This window comes from Budorcas taxicolor, chromosome 19, assembly GCF_023091745.1.
Source record: "Budorcas taxicolor isolate Tak-1 chromosome 19, Takin1.1, whole genome shotgun sequence".
Lineage (NCBI taxonomy): Eukaryota > Metazoa > Chordata > Mammalia > Artiodactyla > Bovidae > Budorcas > Budorcas taxicolor.
The window spans coordinates 5,339,537-5,356,420 of NC_068928.1; the positions used below are offsets into that span (position 1 = coordinate 5,339,537).

Below are 16,884 nucleotides of genomic sequence, written 5' to 3' on the forward strand. Positions count from 1 at the left end.
GCTGATTTTTTCAAGTGGGTATAATCATTGGTTTTTAAAAGTGACTCATACTTGACTTATGGTTCATTTTTGCTGATACACCTTTATATCAGATCCTGAAACCTGAGCTAGCACTCCACATATTATAAAACCTGTTCTCCATTACATAGGAGATATTAACTTCCAGCATTACCACTGCATATCAGTAAAACCTGAGCAGTCTCTGATTTCTGCATCAAACAGAAGTTTCTGTCTTATAGCAGAGAAGGCAAATAGATTTCAACTCACTTTCTCAAGTGTTGCTTATGAAGAATTCTGGGGCCACATTCAACCTCACTGACGTGTGTCTTGACCCATCAGCAGTGTCTGCTGTGGGTGCCGGGGGAAGAGACGTGTGGGACACGTGCCACATCTTGTGGTCTCTGGTCTTCCAGAGCATGTTGCCAACATAGAACTCTGTGGGATAAGCAGTAATAATGCAGACTGTAGTTTGGAATGAAAAGTTAAGCAGTGATGCCTCCTCCCAAAACAAGTACAGTACAGAAGAGCTTTGCCTGTATGACTTCAAAGGAAAACTGATTTCCAATGGGCCTGTTTTTCTCATATCTTTCTAGTCCGAGTTCATTAGCTACCCTAAATGATAGTCTGAATTTGGGTTGTTAAAGTGGTAGTCAGTCATGTCTTAATTTTTTGTGACCTCGTGGACTGTAGCCCACCAGGCTCCTCTGTCCATGAGATTCTCCAGGCAGGAGTACTGGAGTGGGTAGACATTCCCTTCTCCAGAGGATCTTCCCAACCCAGGGATCAAACCCAGGTCTCCTGCATTGCAGGCAGATTCTTTACCATCTGAGCCACCAGGGATGCCCAGCTTGGGGTAGAATATCCTATTAGGTTGTTTCCAGGCAGGAAAAAATGTAGATCATAACCTGTATATGAATGAAATTTGTCATTGTCAGCCTGCTGTATTAATTAAAGGCTTAAGTTACATTCATCATCTCATTTATAAAATAATGCATATAGTAATTCTAACGTGACTAGAAATTAGGGAAATTAGAGAAGGGAGGGTGGAGAGCAAGGGATGTTTTCTGGATTGGAAATAAAAAGCTACTACTTTTAAGTTTTCCTAAATCCTTGGCAGATGATTTTTTTTAATTTATTTATTTTTAACTGAAGGATAATTGCTTGACAATATTGTATTCGTTTTGCAAGGAGTCGCACACGACTGAGACACTAAGCACACACACACGTTGACATGAAGCAGCCATAGGTATACATATGTCCCCTCCCTTTGGAACCTCCCTCCCACCCTCTCCCACCCCTCTAGGTTGTCACGGAGCCCCAGTTTGAGTCCCCTGGGTCATACAGCAAATTCCCACTGGCTATCCACTTTGCAGACAGTAGTGTATCTATTTCCATGACACTCTCTGTATTCATTCTACCCACTCTGTCCCCCGTCCCGTGTCCATACTCTGTTCTCTATGTCTGTTCTCCCTTGCTGCTTGGCAGATGATTTGAACTCCACTTTAGGAGATACTGTCAGGAGCCCTCCCTCTGAAGACCTCATTAATTTGGCTGCTTTGATTAATTTTGAATGAGTTAAGAAAAACCCACAGACAGACCTCTAAAGTTTAAGTCTCGCTTGATGAACTGTTAGGGCAATTTCTATGCTCCTAACTTCAGCATCCGTAAGGAGCAATGGGGTAGGCTCTTCAATCCTGAGCATTTCATTCTTAATAAAACTGTAATGAAGAAACCAGCAGAGGACTTGAGGAAGGGAATATGGAGCTTTTTAACGGTTTGTCTCCAAACATTTCTTAGCTATGAGTAAATTGTAAGGTATTGAAACCAGGTTTGGATGTACACATCTATGTGATAACTGGTTTAGAATATCCAGTAACTAGTACAGTGCCTGGTAGGTGTACTGACTAAATAAATATTAATATTTATCAAATGAGTAAATACTGTCTTTAAGGAAGCAGTTTTGGGGGGAAAAATATGGCCCTTCATATCAGAAAGAGCTGGTTTTGTTTTTTTGTTTTGGTGCATGTGTGGCTTGTGGGATCTTAGTTCCCCGACCAGGAATCAAACCTAATTCCTGGACCACCAGGGAATTTCCCAGACCTAGTATCTAATGTTTATGCCACCATTTTTTGGTGTAAACTTGGTGTAATTGATATTATTTCAGTTGTCTGTACTCCCATTTCTCATCAAAAAACAAAGATAGCAGTTTATCCAGTTTGAGAGTTGAACAAAATAACTCGCCTGCCACAAGGTGAGGGCATAACAGATGTTGGTTTCCCCTAGCTCCCCTTACATTATTCTACTGCTCTTTGCCAGTGGAGGAGTTTTAAATGACAGCATTTGCACAGTTGCAAATAGAAACCAACAGCCAAACCTACCCCATACCCCTCCCCAGCCAGCCAGAGCTGTGTGACAGGAGCAGAGAGATGGCGGTGCTCAGGAGCCTGAGACGCCTGCGCTGGATATTCTATAAATACGACACGGGGCGTAGCCGCATGAAGCCTGGGATGAGCAACTGTCATTCAGACAGAAGGCCAGCCAGCTGTCCAAGGTTGCTCAGAATGCCAGAGCCCACTGAAATGAATAAAACATCCAGATCCAAACAGACAACATCAAACACTTTCCCCCGCGCTTCCCCCCCGCCCCCCACATTTAACCAATGACAGGTATGACTGAGGCAGGAAGCATGGTTTTTTTTTTGGCTTTTTATCAGAAAGATATAAAAAAAAATCTTTAAAGACTGTGTGAAGTACTTTAGAAATTCATTACCTTTCCAGGGTTATACTTTTTTCTTGATTTATATTTTGTTCAGTTTTTAATTTTGGAAATTCTAAAAATACAGAAAGTATGAAAAATAATAAAATATTATCCAGTGCCCACTAACATTTTATTATATTTTCTTTTAGAATTTTTTATTTAAAAAATAGGACATTTTAGATCAAACTGAAATCCCCTTTGTTCTCCATTCTCTGTCTTATCCCATCCCAGGGGACAGTTGCTATTATGAATTTAAGATATATTCTTAAAATATTTTTAATACTTTTTATGTGCAGAGGACATATGAGTGTATTTTAAATGTACAAGAGGGACAGTTTACCCTACATATTTTTTTGTATCTATCATCTTACAAGGTGCTTTTCTCATTCAGTATTGATTTAACCATGAATGTCTTGATTAGTGAATGAGCCTTATTTGTTTTATATTATTTATGGTATTTGTAGGGTTATATTAAATACTTTCATTTAGCCAAATGTGTAATCTTCTCTGCCTCCAAGACCCTTTATTTAAGTTGCTCAATAAATACTAACTTTTTTGTCACTTTCACTTCCAAATTTGGTTACTGTATTAGTCTGCTAGGGCTTGCATAACAAAATACCACAGACTGGGTGGCTTAAACTGGGTCAGAACTTTTTTCTCACAGTTCTGGAGGCTAGAAGGCCAAGATCAAGATGCCGTCGGGATTCACATCTTGCGAGGACCCTCTTCTGGGTGTAGACAACTGCCTTCTCGCTGTGCCCTCACATGGCCTCTTCTCTGTGCATGGAAAGAAAGGTCTAGAGTGTCTTCCTTTTCTTACGAGGACACTAATCTCACTGGATCAGGGTCTCACCCCCATGATCTCACTTAATCTTAATCATCTCCACAAAGGCCGCATTCTCCACCAGACCCACATTAGGGTTTAGGGCTGCAACATAGAGCTGGGAGGAGCGGAGGACCCAATTCATTCCATAACAGTTGTTTCTCCCTTAAATTACTTTCCAGAGATCTCTAGTTCCTTTTTCTTCAGCCAATAATCTCCAACACAATATAGCATATAATCTTTCTTGCTGTGTATTTGCTGAGTTTCATGCAAATTGCAAGAATTGATACACACCCAGTGCCCCTTCCCTCAAGACGCAGTCTTCAGTGAGAGAAGTAGCTGATGGGGCACCGGGATGTGGTAAGTGGAATAACAGCTCCCCAGTAATATTAATGAGCTAATCCCCAGAATACTTGAGTATATCAGGTTCCACGGCAAAGGGGCCTTAAAGCTGTAGGTGGAATTAAGGTTGCTAATCAGCTGACTTTAAAATAAGGAGGTTATCCTCGATTTTCCATGTGTGACCAAACTAATCACATGAGTCCTCAACAGTGGAAAAGAGAGGCCAAAGGAATGAGTCAAAGGAAAAGATATGACAACCAGAGATATACTGTGTGGCTGACTTTGAAGATGGAAGCTGCAGGTCATGGAATGTGGGTGGCCTTTAAAAGCTAGAAAGGAAAGGAGGTGAATTCTGTCCTAAAGCCTCCAGAAAGAAATTTAGCCTTGCCAACACCTTGACTTGAGCTCGGTAAGAAGAACCATGTTGGACTTCTGAGCTACAGAACCATTAGTCAGTAAGTTAGCATTTTTTTAAGCACTGTGTTTGAGGCCATGTGTTACTGCACCAAGAGAAAACTAATACAGAAAATCAGAAGTGGAGGGGCAAGAGTGATGCTTATGATGGACCTATTATGTGTCAGGCATGAAACTAGGGAATTTATATGTTTTCTCTATGTGTATTAACACTGTTAAGACAGTTCTTATGTTTTCTAGATTGGGAAACTGAGACTCAAAGTTTAAGTAAGTTTCCCTGGGACATACAAGTAATCCAGTGAGTGCCTGTTTTTCAGTCACTCAGTCACGTCCAACTCTTTGTGGCCCCATGGACTGCAGCATGCCAGGCTTCCCTGTCCTTCACCATCTCCTGGACCTTGCTCAAACTTGTGTCCATTGAGTGAGTGATGCCATCCAGCCGTCTCATCCTCTGTCGTCATCCCCTGCTGTCTGGGCAATACACGATTTCAGGCCAGGTCTGCATGGTCTGCTCTGCTACTGTGTGGCAGGGCACTGGGACTCTCTCAGCTTCAGTTCCTTCAGTTGCCACATGATGTGAAAAGTTTAAGTCTGCCTGGGAAGCAGGCATCACACATAATTTTTATTTATACTGAATGAAGTTTTTATGAATGTTGTGATAAATGCTTTTAAAATGCTTTAGAGATATAGTCTGTGATCACTGAATTAATCAGTCATATGAAGTACACTCAAGTCATGACCCCATGGACTGTAGCCCGTCAAGCTCTTCTGTCCATGGAATTCTCCAGACAAGAATCCTGGAGTGGGTTGCCATTTCCTTCTCCAATCAGTCAATACATTGCATCTTGTAAAGCTAAAAAGCTCTTTCCAAGTGATGTCATTTAATCCATCCCAGAGCCTCCATATATATTGTTGTTGAAACCAACCCATACAATAGAGCCTCAGAAAGGAATATAACCGTGGTAAAATTCTCAGGAGTCAGATTTGGATCCAGATCCTGGCTCTAACATTTACTAGTTTTATTACCTGGGATAATGTATTTCACCTCTCATATATTTTAGCTTCTTCATATCTAAAATGAGGATAATAAATGTAACTCTCTCTCCTTTACAATATAAATATATATCCCACCTGGCTCCTCTGTCCATGGGATTCTCCAGGCAAGAATACTGAAGTGGGTTGCCATGCCCTCCTCTAGGGGATCTTCCTGACCCAGGGATCAAACCCATGACTCATGTCTCCTGCATTGCCAGGCAGGTTCTTTACCACTAGCACCACCTGGGAAGCCCATATATAAAATATAAATATGTAAATATATAAATCAGTATCTATAATATTTATAAAATATAAGCATAAAACAAGATTCTAAAAAACAGTTAAGCCTGTTTATTCACAAAGCCAAGGTGGTACCATTAGAAACCATCAGTATGTAAAGTTCATGAGAAAATGGTAATGGCTGGAGGCATATTTGATTTTTATCCCATAACTTTTCACTACAATTGCAGGTTTCTGTTTTATAGCACTCACTCCCAAGTACCTTTTGCACTTAGGATTATGGATTCCATAACACTGATAAAATACCTCAAGAGTGTAGAGATGGTCTCATATGGGACCCCTCAAAGTTTCCAGTTTTGTGATGCTGTTCTTTAACATAATATGTGTATTTATAGCTTTATTTTTTAGTGTAGTCAGCTTAACTTTGATAGAAAAATAATATTAGGGTTAGTATGAAATTAGTTGAAACTATATATTTCAAATAATTTTAGTTTTTTTAAGATTTGAAATTTCATAATTAAAAAATACAGTCAGAAATTTATTAAACTTATTTTATTGGATAAATTAAATGAAAGCCTTACAACTTGTATTATAATTCTTACCATTTTATTATAATAACATTAAAAATTAAAGTAACTTCTATGTTTCATCTACTTCTACTCATAAGTCATAATTTAATATGGAAACTTTGGCAATGGTCTTACAGACTTACTTCTAATTAAATTTAGTTTCCATTAATCTATAGTCTGACAAAGTCTTTTAATTACTGACATATGTAGAGTAGCTTGAAAATATGTATTTATTGCCTGTTTTTTGTATTTTAGAAAGACAAGCTGTTTGGCTTATAAAAATTTGTACATATATTTACTGGGAAAGTAATAGTCATGGCCTCTTCTTGAAATACTCTCTTGTAGTCCTTCAAAGTAACACTAGCTCACATGAGGATGTAGGCGGAGCTGAGAAATGAAGTCTCTGCCTGGGAAGTGCCTCCTGGTGACAACTCTACAGTGTGGGACGGAGAACATAAACTTAGGGGGACACTGCCAAAGGGCACGTTAGAACGTACAAATACACCAGCTGTAACAGTCTATAAAATTGCTTATTAGTATCTAATAGTTCAGTGTCTAGGTACCAGTGTCAGTTGGACATGTTCTTAAAGGTCTTCTGAAATTTTTTTCCTATCACCATCAAAAACTGCATCAGTTTTTGAAAGTTACCCAAAGCTGTCATCTGAGACCAGCTTCTCTTTCTGAAAAATTTATTGTGTCAGCTTTAGACTTGGGATGTTTTTGGCTATACGATAATTGGCAGCAATCTAAGCCTGTGTGTATTACTTGAAAAAATATAATTCATACTTTTAATACTTTTTCAGGGCTTTTAAATATTCATTTTTTGTAAGTCTAGTGGCATAGTAATTTTTTCCAATACTATGCATAAGTAATATATTACTGTAGCTTTAGATTCTCATATGTAATGTAATACATAGGCCTAAAGATCTTTTAATTAATTGGATTTTTTTAATTTTAAAATATATCTTATGTATTTTTTATAGAGAATGCCATAAATATAGAATAGAAATAAAACTTGTCTTCAGAACCATAGAGATTTGGGATCCTGCTAATATTTGATCAGAGCCTCACCGGATTTCCAAATGCCTGCTTGCAAAATTCTCAAAGTATTCTGTGATATTTACAGAGTTCATTAATGAGAAATGTTCATTTTGATTTTAGGGGTATATTTCCAAAATTATGTAAGAGGGAACTCTTTATACTGTGTATCAGTGGGAACAAACTGCTTGCAATTTTCTCTTAAACATGTTTTAGAATGGATACTTTCTATTACTAATATGTAGTCATTCTCATAAACAGTGTCTGACAAGATTACATGCTGCATCACCAAGGTTCGGTGACTTTTTTATGTGTTTATTGACATGGTTCACTTTTTGTTCCTGCCTTTTGATTTGTTTTCAATTGGGAATATTTTTTATTAACTTTTTAAATTTTTCATTACTACTTACAGTTTATGGCCAGCTCTTTTTTTTTTTTAATAGTTTTTAATTTTTTTAATTTTAAAATCTTTAATTCTTACATGTGTTCCCAAACATGAACCCCCCTCCCACCTCCCTCCCCATAACATCTCTGTGGGTCATCCCCATGCACCAGCCCCAAGCATGCTGTATCCTGCGTCAGACATAGACTAGCGATTCAATTCTTACATGATAGTATACATGATAGAATGCCATTCTCCCATATCATCCCATCCTCTCCCTCTCCCTCTGAGTCCAAAAGTCCGTTATACCCAGCTGCGTCTTTTTTCCTGTCTTGCATACAGGGTCGTCATTGCCATCTTTCTAAATTCCATATATATGTGTTAGTATACTGTATTGGTGTTTTTCTTTCTGGCTTACTTCACTCTGTATAATTGGCTCAGTTTCATCCATCTCATCAGAACTGATTCAAATGAATTCTTTTTAACGGCTGAGTAATACTCCATTGTGTATATGTACCACAGCTTTCTTATCCATTCATCTGCTGATGGACATCTAGGTTGTTTCCATGTCCTGGCTATTATAAACAGTGCTGCGATGAACATTGGGGTACATGTGTCTCTTTCAATTCTGGTTTCCTCAGTGTGTATGCCCAGCAGTGGGATTGCTGGGTCATAAGGGAGTTCTATTTGCAATTTTTTAAGGAATCTCCACACTGTTCTCCATAGTGGCTGTACTAGTTTGCATTCCCACCAACAGTGTAGGAGGGTTCCCTTTTCTCCACACCCTCTCCAGCATTTATTGCTTGCAGATTTTTGGATCGCAGCCATTCTGACTGGTGTGAAGTGGTACCTCATTGTGGTTTTGATTTGCATTTCTCTGATAATGAGTGATGTTGGGCATCTTTTCATGTGTTTGTTAGCCATCCGTATGTCTTCTTTGGAGAAATGTCTATTTAGTTCTTTGGCCCATTTTTTGATTGGGTCGTTTATTTTTCTGGAATTGAGCTGCATAAGTTGCTTGTATATTTTTGAGATTAGTTGTTTGTCAGTTGCTTCATTTGCTATTATTTTCTCCCATTCAGAAGGCTGTCTTTTCACCTTGCTGATATTTTCCTTTGTTGTGCAGAAGCTTTTAATTTTAATTAGATCCCATTTGTTTATTTTTGCTTTTATTTCCAGAATTCTGGGAGGTGGATCATAGAGGATCCTGCTGTGATTTATGTCTGAGAGTGTTTTGCCTATGTTCTCCTCTAGGAGTTTTATAGTTTCTGGTCTTACATTTAGATCTTTAATCCATTTTGAGTTTATTTTTGTGTGCAGTGTTAGAAAGTGATCTAGTTTCATTCTTTTACAAGTGGTTGACCAGTTTTCCCAGCACCACTTGTTAAAGAGATTGTCTTTACTCCATTGTATATTCTTGCCTCCTTTGTCAAAGATAAGGTGTCCATATGTGTGTGGATTTATCTCTGGGCTTTCTATTTTGTTCCATTGATCTATATGTCTGTCTTTGTGCCAGTACCATACTGTTTTGATGACTGTGGCTTTGTAGTAGAGCCTGAAGTCAGGCAAGTTGATTCCTCCAGTTCCATTCTTCTTTCTCAAGATTGCTTTGGCAATTCGAGGTTTTTTGTATTTCCATACAAATCTTGAAATTTTTTGTTCTAGTTCTGTGAAAAATATGGCCGGTAGCTTGATAGGGATTGCATTGAATTTGTAAATTGCTTTGGGTAGTATACTCATTTTCACTATATTGATTCTTCCGATCCATGAACATGGTATATTTCTCCATCTATTAGTGTCCTCTTTGATTTCTTTCATCAGTGTTTTATAGTTTTCTATATATAGGTCTTTAGTTTCTTTGGGTAGATATATTCCTAAGTATTTTATTCTTTTCGTTGCAATGGTGAATGGAATTGTTTCCTTAATTTCTTTTTCTACTTTCTCATTATTGGTGTATAGGAATGCAAGGGATTTCTGTGTGTTGATTTTATATCCTGCAACTTTACTATATTCATTGATGAGCTCTAGTAATTTTCTGATGGAGTCTTTAGGGTTTTCCATGTAGAGGATCATGTCATCTGCAAACAGTGAGAGGTTCCAAGATACTGGTGCCAGAAACATTTTGGATTAACATACTTATTTGTTTTTATTTTCTGATTCATACAAATATTGTATACATAATATTACTCTGCCCTTCATAAAAAATCGTAATTACTTTGACTTATTATTCTTCAGGTTTATCTTAAATAGATAAAATAATGCATGTGATCGTGTTAAACTCACAATGACATATAAGTAGTATCATTTACAATGAAAGATTAACAAAAGAACCTCTTTCATCATCACAGACTATTATAAAAATGAATTTCTACAAAACTAGTACACTTTTTTATCTTTAAACCACTTTTCTCTTAATAAGCTGTCCTAAATTTTTATTTTGAAAGAAAGCATTTTGCATGCTAGGAGGTAAGAAACATAAGGAGGGTAATTATAATGGGAGTTAAATAATTCACTTATATTTCTTTGCCAGTAAATAAAGCATGTTCTCTTGGGGTTTTTTTAATAAGCTCTAAAATATGTCTTTCAAATTACTAATATTACAAAAGGAAACATACAACACTGTCATCTTCCTGGCTCAGATATTATTGTTTTCAACAGTAGACTTGGCAGTCATTCAGAGGCAAGTAGTATTAGGCTTTTTAGATTTTCAGATATATCTGAACTGCTGTTGATTGCTCCCCAAATCAGGTCAGATGCACTCTATGCAGGAAGAGTTGCCAGAGGTACTGTATGTTCAAATGGAAGATTTTTGTGTTTCATAGTCAGCCTCATTTATTTTCCAGACCTCTAAATTTTTCACAGTAAATAGCAGCATCTCACTTTGTGAACTATGGAGTCTTTATTAATTAAACAGAGTCAACAGGGCTGATTTATTCTCTCTCTTCTCAGTTGAATTACCAAGCACACAAATCAGAGAGGAAATATTTCTAATATAGAATGTTCGCCTAGCCTGTAAATCTGGGATTATCTCATCATACTGATTATGTCAAAGCTCTTCAGTCACCATGCTCACTAGGACATAAAATTGAATGGTACACACACAAATGGCCCCATTCCAGCATCACAGGAAGAATTCCAAGTTTTTCTTACAGTATTCAGAAAGCCCTAATTATTAAAAAATTTTTTAAAAGGCAGAAAAAACAAACAACAACAACAACCATGATCTTTATTGAATACTTACTTTTTGCCAGGCACTTTTTGCATTTTAGAAGCATTGGTTCTGTGTGGTTTTACAAAAAAGCCAGGTGTGAAATATGTACTTGAAGCATAGAAACTAACCCTCTTGGCTTCAGTTTTATTTTTTCTCTTGTGTTTGCATGTTTGGTGCTAAGGATGTGTTTTCCAGTTGTGAAGAGAAGTATATTGTGAACATTAGAGAATCAATGTTTTATGGCATTATTTTGTATTTGGAGAAAGATCAGATATTGATTTGTTGCTATAAAGTGCCTAATGCAGCTTACTGTCAAGGTGACCTTCTGGTGGTGGACCTTTCCAATACTGATTGTTCAGAGTCTATAACCACATCTTCTTGAACATTTTACTTTTGCTTATTTTATGTTATCAATTCAGTGGAATGTCCATATATGGGCAGCAATAATATTTCAAGCATGAGAATTTGTTTTTTAATATAAATTTATTTATTTTAATTGGAGGTTAATTACTTTACAATATTGTATTGGTTTTGCCATACATCAACATTAATCCACCACGGGTGTACACATGTTACCCATCCTGAACCCCCCTCCCACCTCCCTCCCCGTACCATCCCTCTGGGACATCCCAGTGCACCAGCCCTGAGCACCCTGTATCATACATCGAACCTGGACTGGCGATTCGTCTCACATATGATAATATACATGTTTCAGTGCCATTCTCCCAAACCATCCCACCCTCTCCCTCTCCCACAGAGTCCAAAGACTGTTCTATACATCTGTGTCTCTTTTGCTGTCTCGCATACAGGGTTATCGTTACCATCTTTCTAAATTCCATATATATGCGTTAGTATACTGTATTTTTAAGTCATCTAAGAAAGCCTGCACCTGCACTTACCCCTCGGGTAACTGTGCCTGGTTCTCTTCCTTTCCAGCCTCCCCAGTTAGGAGGCATTGTAGGGGAGGAAGGATTCACAATAATTTATTAAGTCTCAGCTTTGGACTAACCTATTACAAATGTGCTGATAAAGAGTAAAGTAAATACACTAAGATATTAAAATTAGCAAAACTATCCCATCAAACTTTCCTTTCAGCTTTAAACGGGTACTTTGTACAGGATGGTGTGTCCTCATTTCCCCTTGCAGTAATATTCTAGCCCTCTGTGTTAACACTCACTGGTAATTCCTTAAAATCACTTTCAATTTAGGCAGCTTTCCAGCTTTAAAAAACCCTCAAAATGAAATTAACCTGTGCAAAATCACATGCTGTGTAGGTTTAGCCTCCATAATAAGAAACTGTGCTAAACCATTTTAAAGAGTTCATAGTAATATGGATTATTGTCAAGAGAATAATATTTCTTTGTGTCACTTAGCCACACTCTGAGGTTTTAGAACTATGAAAATATCTGGCCTTGCTTGCCACTTCCACCTTCTTCTTAAGCAATTTAAGTACTTTTAGTCCATCATGAAACTATAAGTGCTGCATTTTCAATATCTAAACAGAGGAATTGAACAGTTTGTATTGGGGGACATGGATGGAATTGAGAGTAAAGGATTGAAAACAAAACAAATCCAGTAATGGCAGTGAGCCTGGCCATGGGTATTAAGTCCATCATTTCAGTTATTGTCATCAACAGCCAATATAGTAAGTGCCTGTTTGCAGTCAAGCCCAAACTGTGCTCAATGGCACACTTGTCCCGTGTGTGCTAACAGGCCACAGTAGGGTAAGTATTATTACAACTCTTCAGTCGCTCAGTCGTGCCCAACTCCTTGCGACCCCATGGACTACAGCACGCCAGGCCTCCCTGGCCATCACCCACTCCCAGAACTTGCTGAAACTCATGTCCATCAACTTGGTGATGCCATCCAGCCATCTCATCCTCTGTCATCCCCTTCTGACCTCCTTGCAGTCCAAGGGACTCTCAAGTCTTCTCCAGCACCACAGTTTGAAAACATTAATTCTTCAGTGCTCAGCTTTCTTTCAGGTCCAACCCTCACATCCATACATGACTACTGGGAAAACCATAGATTTGACTAGACAGACAATTGTCAGCAAAGTAATGTCTCTGCTTTTTAATATGCTGTCTAGGTTGGCCATAGCTTTTCTTCCAAGGAGCAAACATCTTTTAATTTCATGGCTGCAGTCACCATCTGCAGTGGTTTTGGAGCCCAAGAAAATAAAGTCTGTCACTGTTTCCATTGTTTCCCCATCTATTTGCCACAAACTGATAGGACTGGATGCCATGATCTTCGTTTTCTGAGTGTTGAGCTTTAAGCCAACCTTCTCACTCTCCTCTTTCACTTTCATCAAGAGGCCCTTTAGTGCCTGTTTGCTTTCTGCCATAAGGGTGGTGTCATTTGCGTATCTGAGGTTATTAATATTTCTCTCTGCAATCTTGATTCCAGCTTGTGCTTCTTACAGCCCAGCATTTCTCATGATGTGCTCTGCATAGAAGTTAAATAAACAGGGTGACAATATACTGCCTTGACGGACTCCTTTTCCTATTTGGAACCAGTCTGTTGTTCCATGTCCGGTTCTAACTGTTGCTTCCTGACCTGCATACAGATTTCTCAGGAGGCAGGTCAGGTGTTCTGGTAGTCCATCTCTTGAAGAATTTTCCACAGTTTGTTGTGATTTACACAAAGGCTTTAGTATAGTCAGTGAAGCAGAAGTAGATGTTTATCTGAACTCTTTTGCTTTTTCTATGATCCAGCAGATTTTGGCAATTTGATCTCTGGTTCCTCTGCCTTTTCTAAATCCAACTTGAACAGCTAGAAGTTCTCGGTTCTGTACTGTTGAAGCCTGGCTTGGAGAATGTTGAGCATTACTTTGCTAGCATGTGAGATGAGTACAATTGTGCGGTAGTTTGAGCATTCTTTGGCATTGCCTTTCTTTGGGACTGGAATGAAAGCTGACCTTTTCCAGTCTTGTGGCCGCTGCTGAGTTTTCCAAATCTGCTGGCATATTGAACGCAGCACTTTGGCAGCACCATCTTTCAGGATTTGAAATAGCTCAACTGGAATGCCATCACCTCCACTAGCTTTGTTCATAGTGATGCTTCCTAAGACCCACTTGACTTCTCACTCCAGGATGTCTGGCTCTAGGTGAGTGACGACACCATCATGGTTATCTGGGTCGTGAAGATCTTTTTTGTACAGTTCTTCTGTGTATTCTTGCCACCTCTTCTTAATATCTTCTGCTTCTGTTAGGTCCATACCATTTCTGTCCTTTATTGAGCCCATCTTTGCATGAAATATTCCCCTGGTGTCTGTAATTTTCTTGAAGAGATCTCTAGTCTTTCCCATTTTATTGTTTTCCTCTATTTCCTTGCACTGATCACTGAGGAAGGCTTTCTTATCTCTCCTTGCTATTCTTTGGAACTCTGCATTCAGATGGATGTATCTTCCCTTTTCTCCTTTGTCTTTTGCTTCTCTTCTTTTCTCAGCTATTTGTAAGGCCTCCCCAGACAGCCATTTTGCCTTCTGGGATTTCATCTTTGGGATAGTTTTGATCACCGCCACCTGTACAGTGTTATGAACCTCTGTCTATAGTTCTTCAGGCACTCTGTCTATCAGATTTAAGTCCCTTGAATCTGTTTGTCACTTCCACTGTATAATCATAAGGCATTTGATTTGCTCATACCTGAATGGCCTAGTCGTTTTCCCTACTTTCTTCAATTTAAGTCTGAATTTTGCAATAATAAGTTCATGATCTGAGATACAGTCAGCTCCAGGTCTTGTTTTTGCTGACTGTATAGAGCTTCTTATTTTTGCTGACTGTATACAGTCTTCTCTATAGACTATATAGAGCTTACTGAATGTATAGAGCTTTTGCTGACTGTACAGAGCTTTACACTGGTCATAGCCAACTTCCTCTTCCAACAACGTAAGAGATGACTCTATACATGGACATCACCAGATGGCCAATACTGACATCAGATTGATTATATTCTTCGCAGCTGAAGATGGAGAAGGTCTATACATAAAATGTGTACTTAAAAAGCCTTGTTAGATACTTTAGAAATGTTATTCTGTGATATTTTAGGAAGTAGGAGATTCTTTCAGATCCACAGTCTTATTTGATCTTCATAAGGGCTAGCCCTCGGGCGCACTTGGTCTAAGACATGGTGCTGCTCTGAGGTTGAGTCTGGGTAGGATGGGACACAGGAAGTGGATCCAGGATGGGTGGTGCAGCAGGGTAAACCAGGGCTCGAATGAGGATCTCAGGAGAAGGAGCAAGTCAGCCTGTTCCAAAAGCTATCTCTCCAGGACCAAGGAGCTGGTCAGGTAGAGGTGGATTTAGGCGAGACATCCAGCTGAAGGCTGGGATTGGATACGAGTTCTGAGAAACACCATCCCTCCGTAGGGGCACATGCAGTGATGTTTGACCACCCCCTGAAAATGCACCGTGTCTTTGTACACTCTTCCTTACCTCTGCTTGTGTTCTTCCCTGAAATGCCTAGTTATTTGTTATGGAAATATGTTAGGTACCATAGATTCAAAGTTGGGAAACCCAGTTCCTGCCCTCACATGCAGTGAGAAGGACTAGGAATAGTCACTTGTAATATTGTGTGAGCGGTAAGGCCATTGGCACAGATTGGAGGAATCTTGAGGGGTATTTGATTCTTTAGAATTAGTTAGCTGGATAAACCAGATGGGAAGGAGGAGTATTGTAGCAGAGAAGAAAGTGTGGAGGCAGGTAAAAAGCAAGGTGTTTCATACTGTGGAGTGTGTATTTAATCCAGAAAGCATTCATTGGCACTGAATTTTTAACAGGTGAGCAACAGTGTATGGTTTGTCATTTAGAAAGATCTCTTGGCTAGAGTGGGGAATGAATTAAAAAACCAGAACAGAGGCAGAGACACAAGCTGTTTCAGTGACCCTAGTCTGTAGCATTGGAAAAGAAGAGGAAGACTCCAGAAATGCTACAGCATGGCAGTCGCAGGGCTTGCCGATGGGTGAGGAAGGGTGAGCAGCTGAAGGTGGCGCGCTCTCCTGCCTTGCTTTGTTGTTGTTGCTTCTGTTTTACCAAAAATAAAGGAATGGGTTTTGTTGAACCTGGAAAACGTATCTAAAGACTTTCAAAAACTACCAGATCCTGTTCCAACTGCTTCGTAATTCAGGGGACTGCAGTAGGGTGGAAGCAGTGTCACCAGGACCACTGCTTGCGTAGTGGGTAGAAGGGTAGTCTCTCCAGTCGTGATTGTGTCTCTTCTTGTGCCTCTTCCCAAGTCACGTAACACAGACTACGTCCTGGATGCACCCCGTGATGAGCGCACTGAACTTGTCCTGCTCAGAGGAGAATGAAGAGGATTGTTCCAGAGAACCTCCTGACCAGAGGAACTGATGATTTTCTGTGGGAAGCTGTGCTCCATGGTCTTCCAGCGGCTCCATCTATGCAGATAACTCTGAGATACAAAATCTAAACGAGGAGTAAAACACACACTAGTTAGTGAAGTTGTGAAATGGAGACTCTGGATTTAAGCTGTTTTTGTAAAACTTTTGGCTATAACTGTATACATTTGCAAAATTGATTGCCACTATAGTAGTTCTTTAATCGAGCCCTATTTTTTAATCATATGTAATTAGATTTTATAATATGTATAATTTTTCATATGTAATTAGATCTTTGTAATTTTATATTTAGTTCTTTATGGAATATCAGACAGTGGTTTTTATAACTAAGACTGAAAAATTATGCGAACATAGTGAAACACTTCGTTTATTTGATAATTCACTAATCTTTTATATGCATAGCATAGGAAGCTTTAAGCAAGCTTTGGGGGGTTCTTATGGATCACATTTAGACAACTATCTCACAAGCCACTGGATACAGCTTATATCTTGATGATGCTTGCTAATTTACAAAATGCTTTTCAGACCCTGTCTTATGTAAAGCATACAATGTGCTTGTGAGGCAGCTCCAGTGGGTATTTTATAGTTAGGAAAATAACATTCAGAGAAACAAAGCCCCTCTCCTGGAGCTGAGGCTCACACCATTGTCTTCCAGTTCCACACCCAGGCCCCTTTGCCCCGCACTCCGCTGTCCCTACAGAGGCAGGTCACCCGACAC

The 16,884-nt window shown here is 39.0% G+C and overlaps 1 protein-coding gene across 1 annotated transcript in view; it reads left to right on the top strand.

Moving 5' to 3' along the window:
- The window catches only part of STXBP4 (syntaxin binding protein 4), a 200,134-nt gene extending 183,976 nt beyond the window's left edge, over window positions 1-16,158 (top strand). Inside the window, exon 16 of the mRNA XM_052658542.1 lies at window positions 16,044-16,158. Coding sequence (XP_052514502.1) covers window positions 16,044-16,158 — 115 coding nt within the window. The remainder of the gene's footprint in view (window positions 1-16,043) is intronic.
- The last annotated feature ends 726 nt before the right edge of the window (window positions 16,159-16,884 follow it).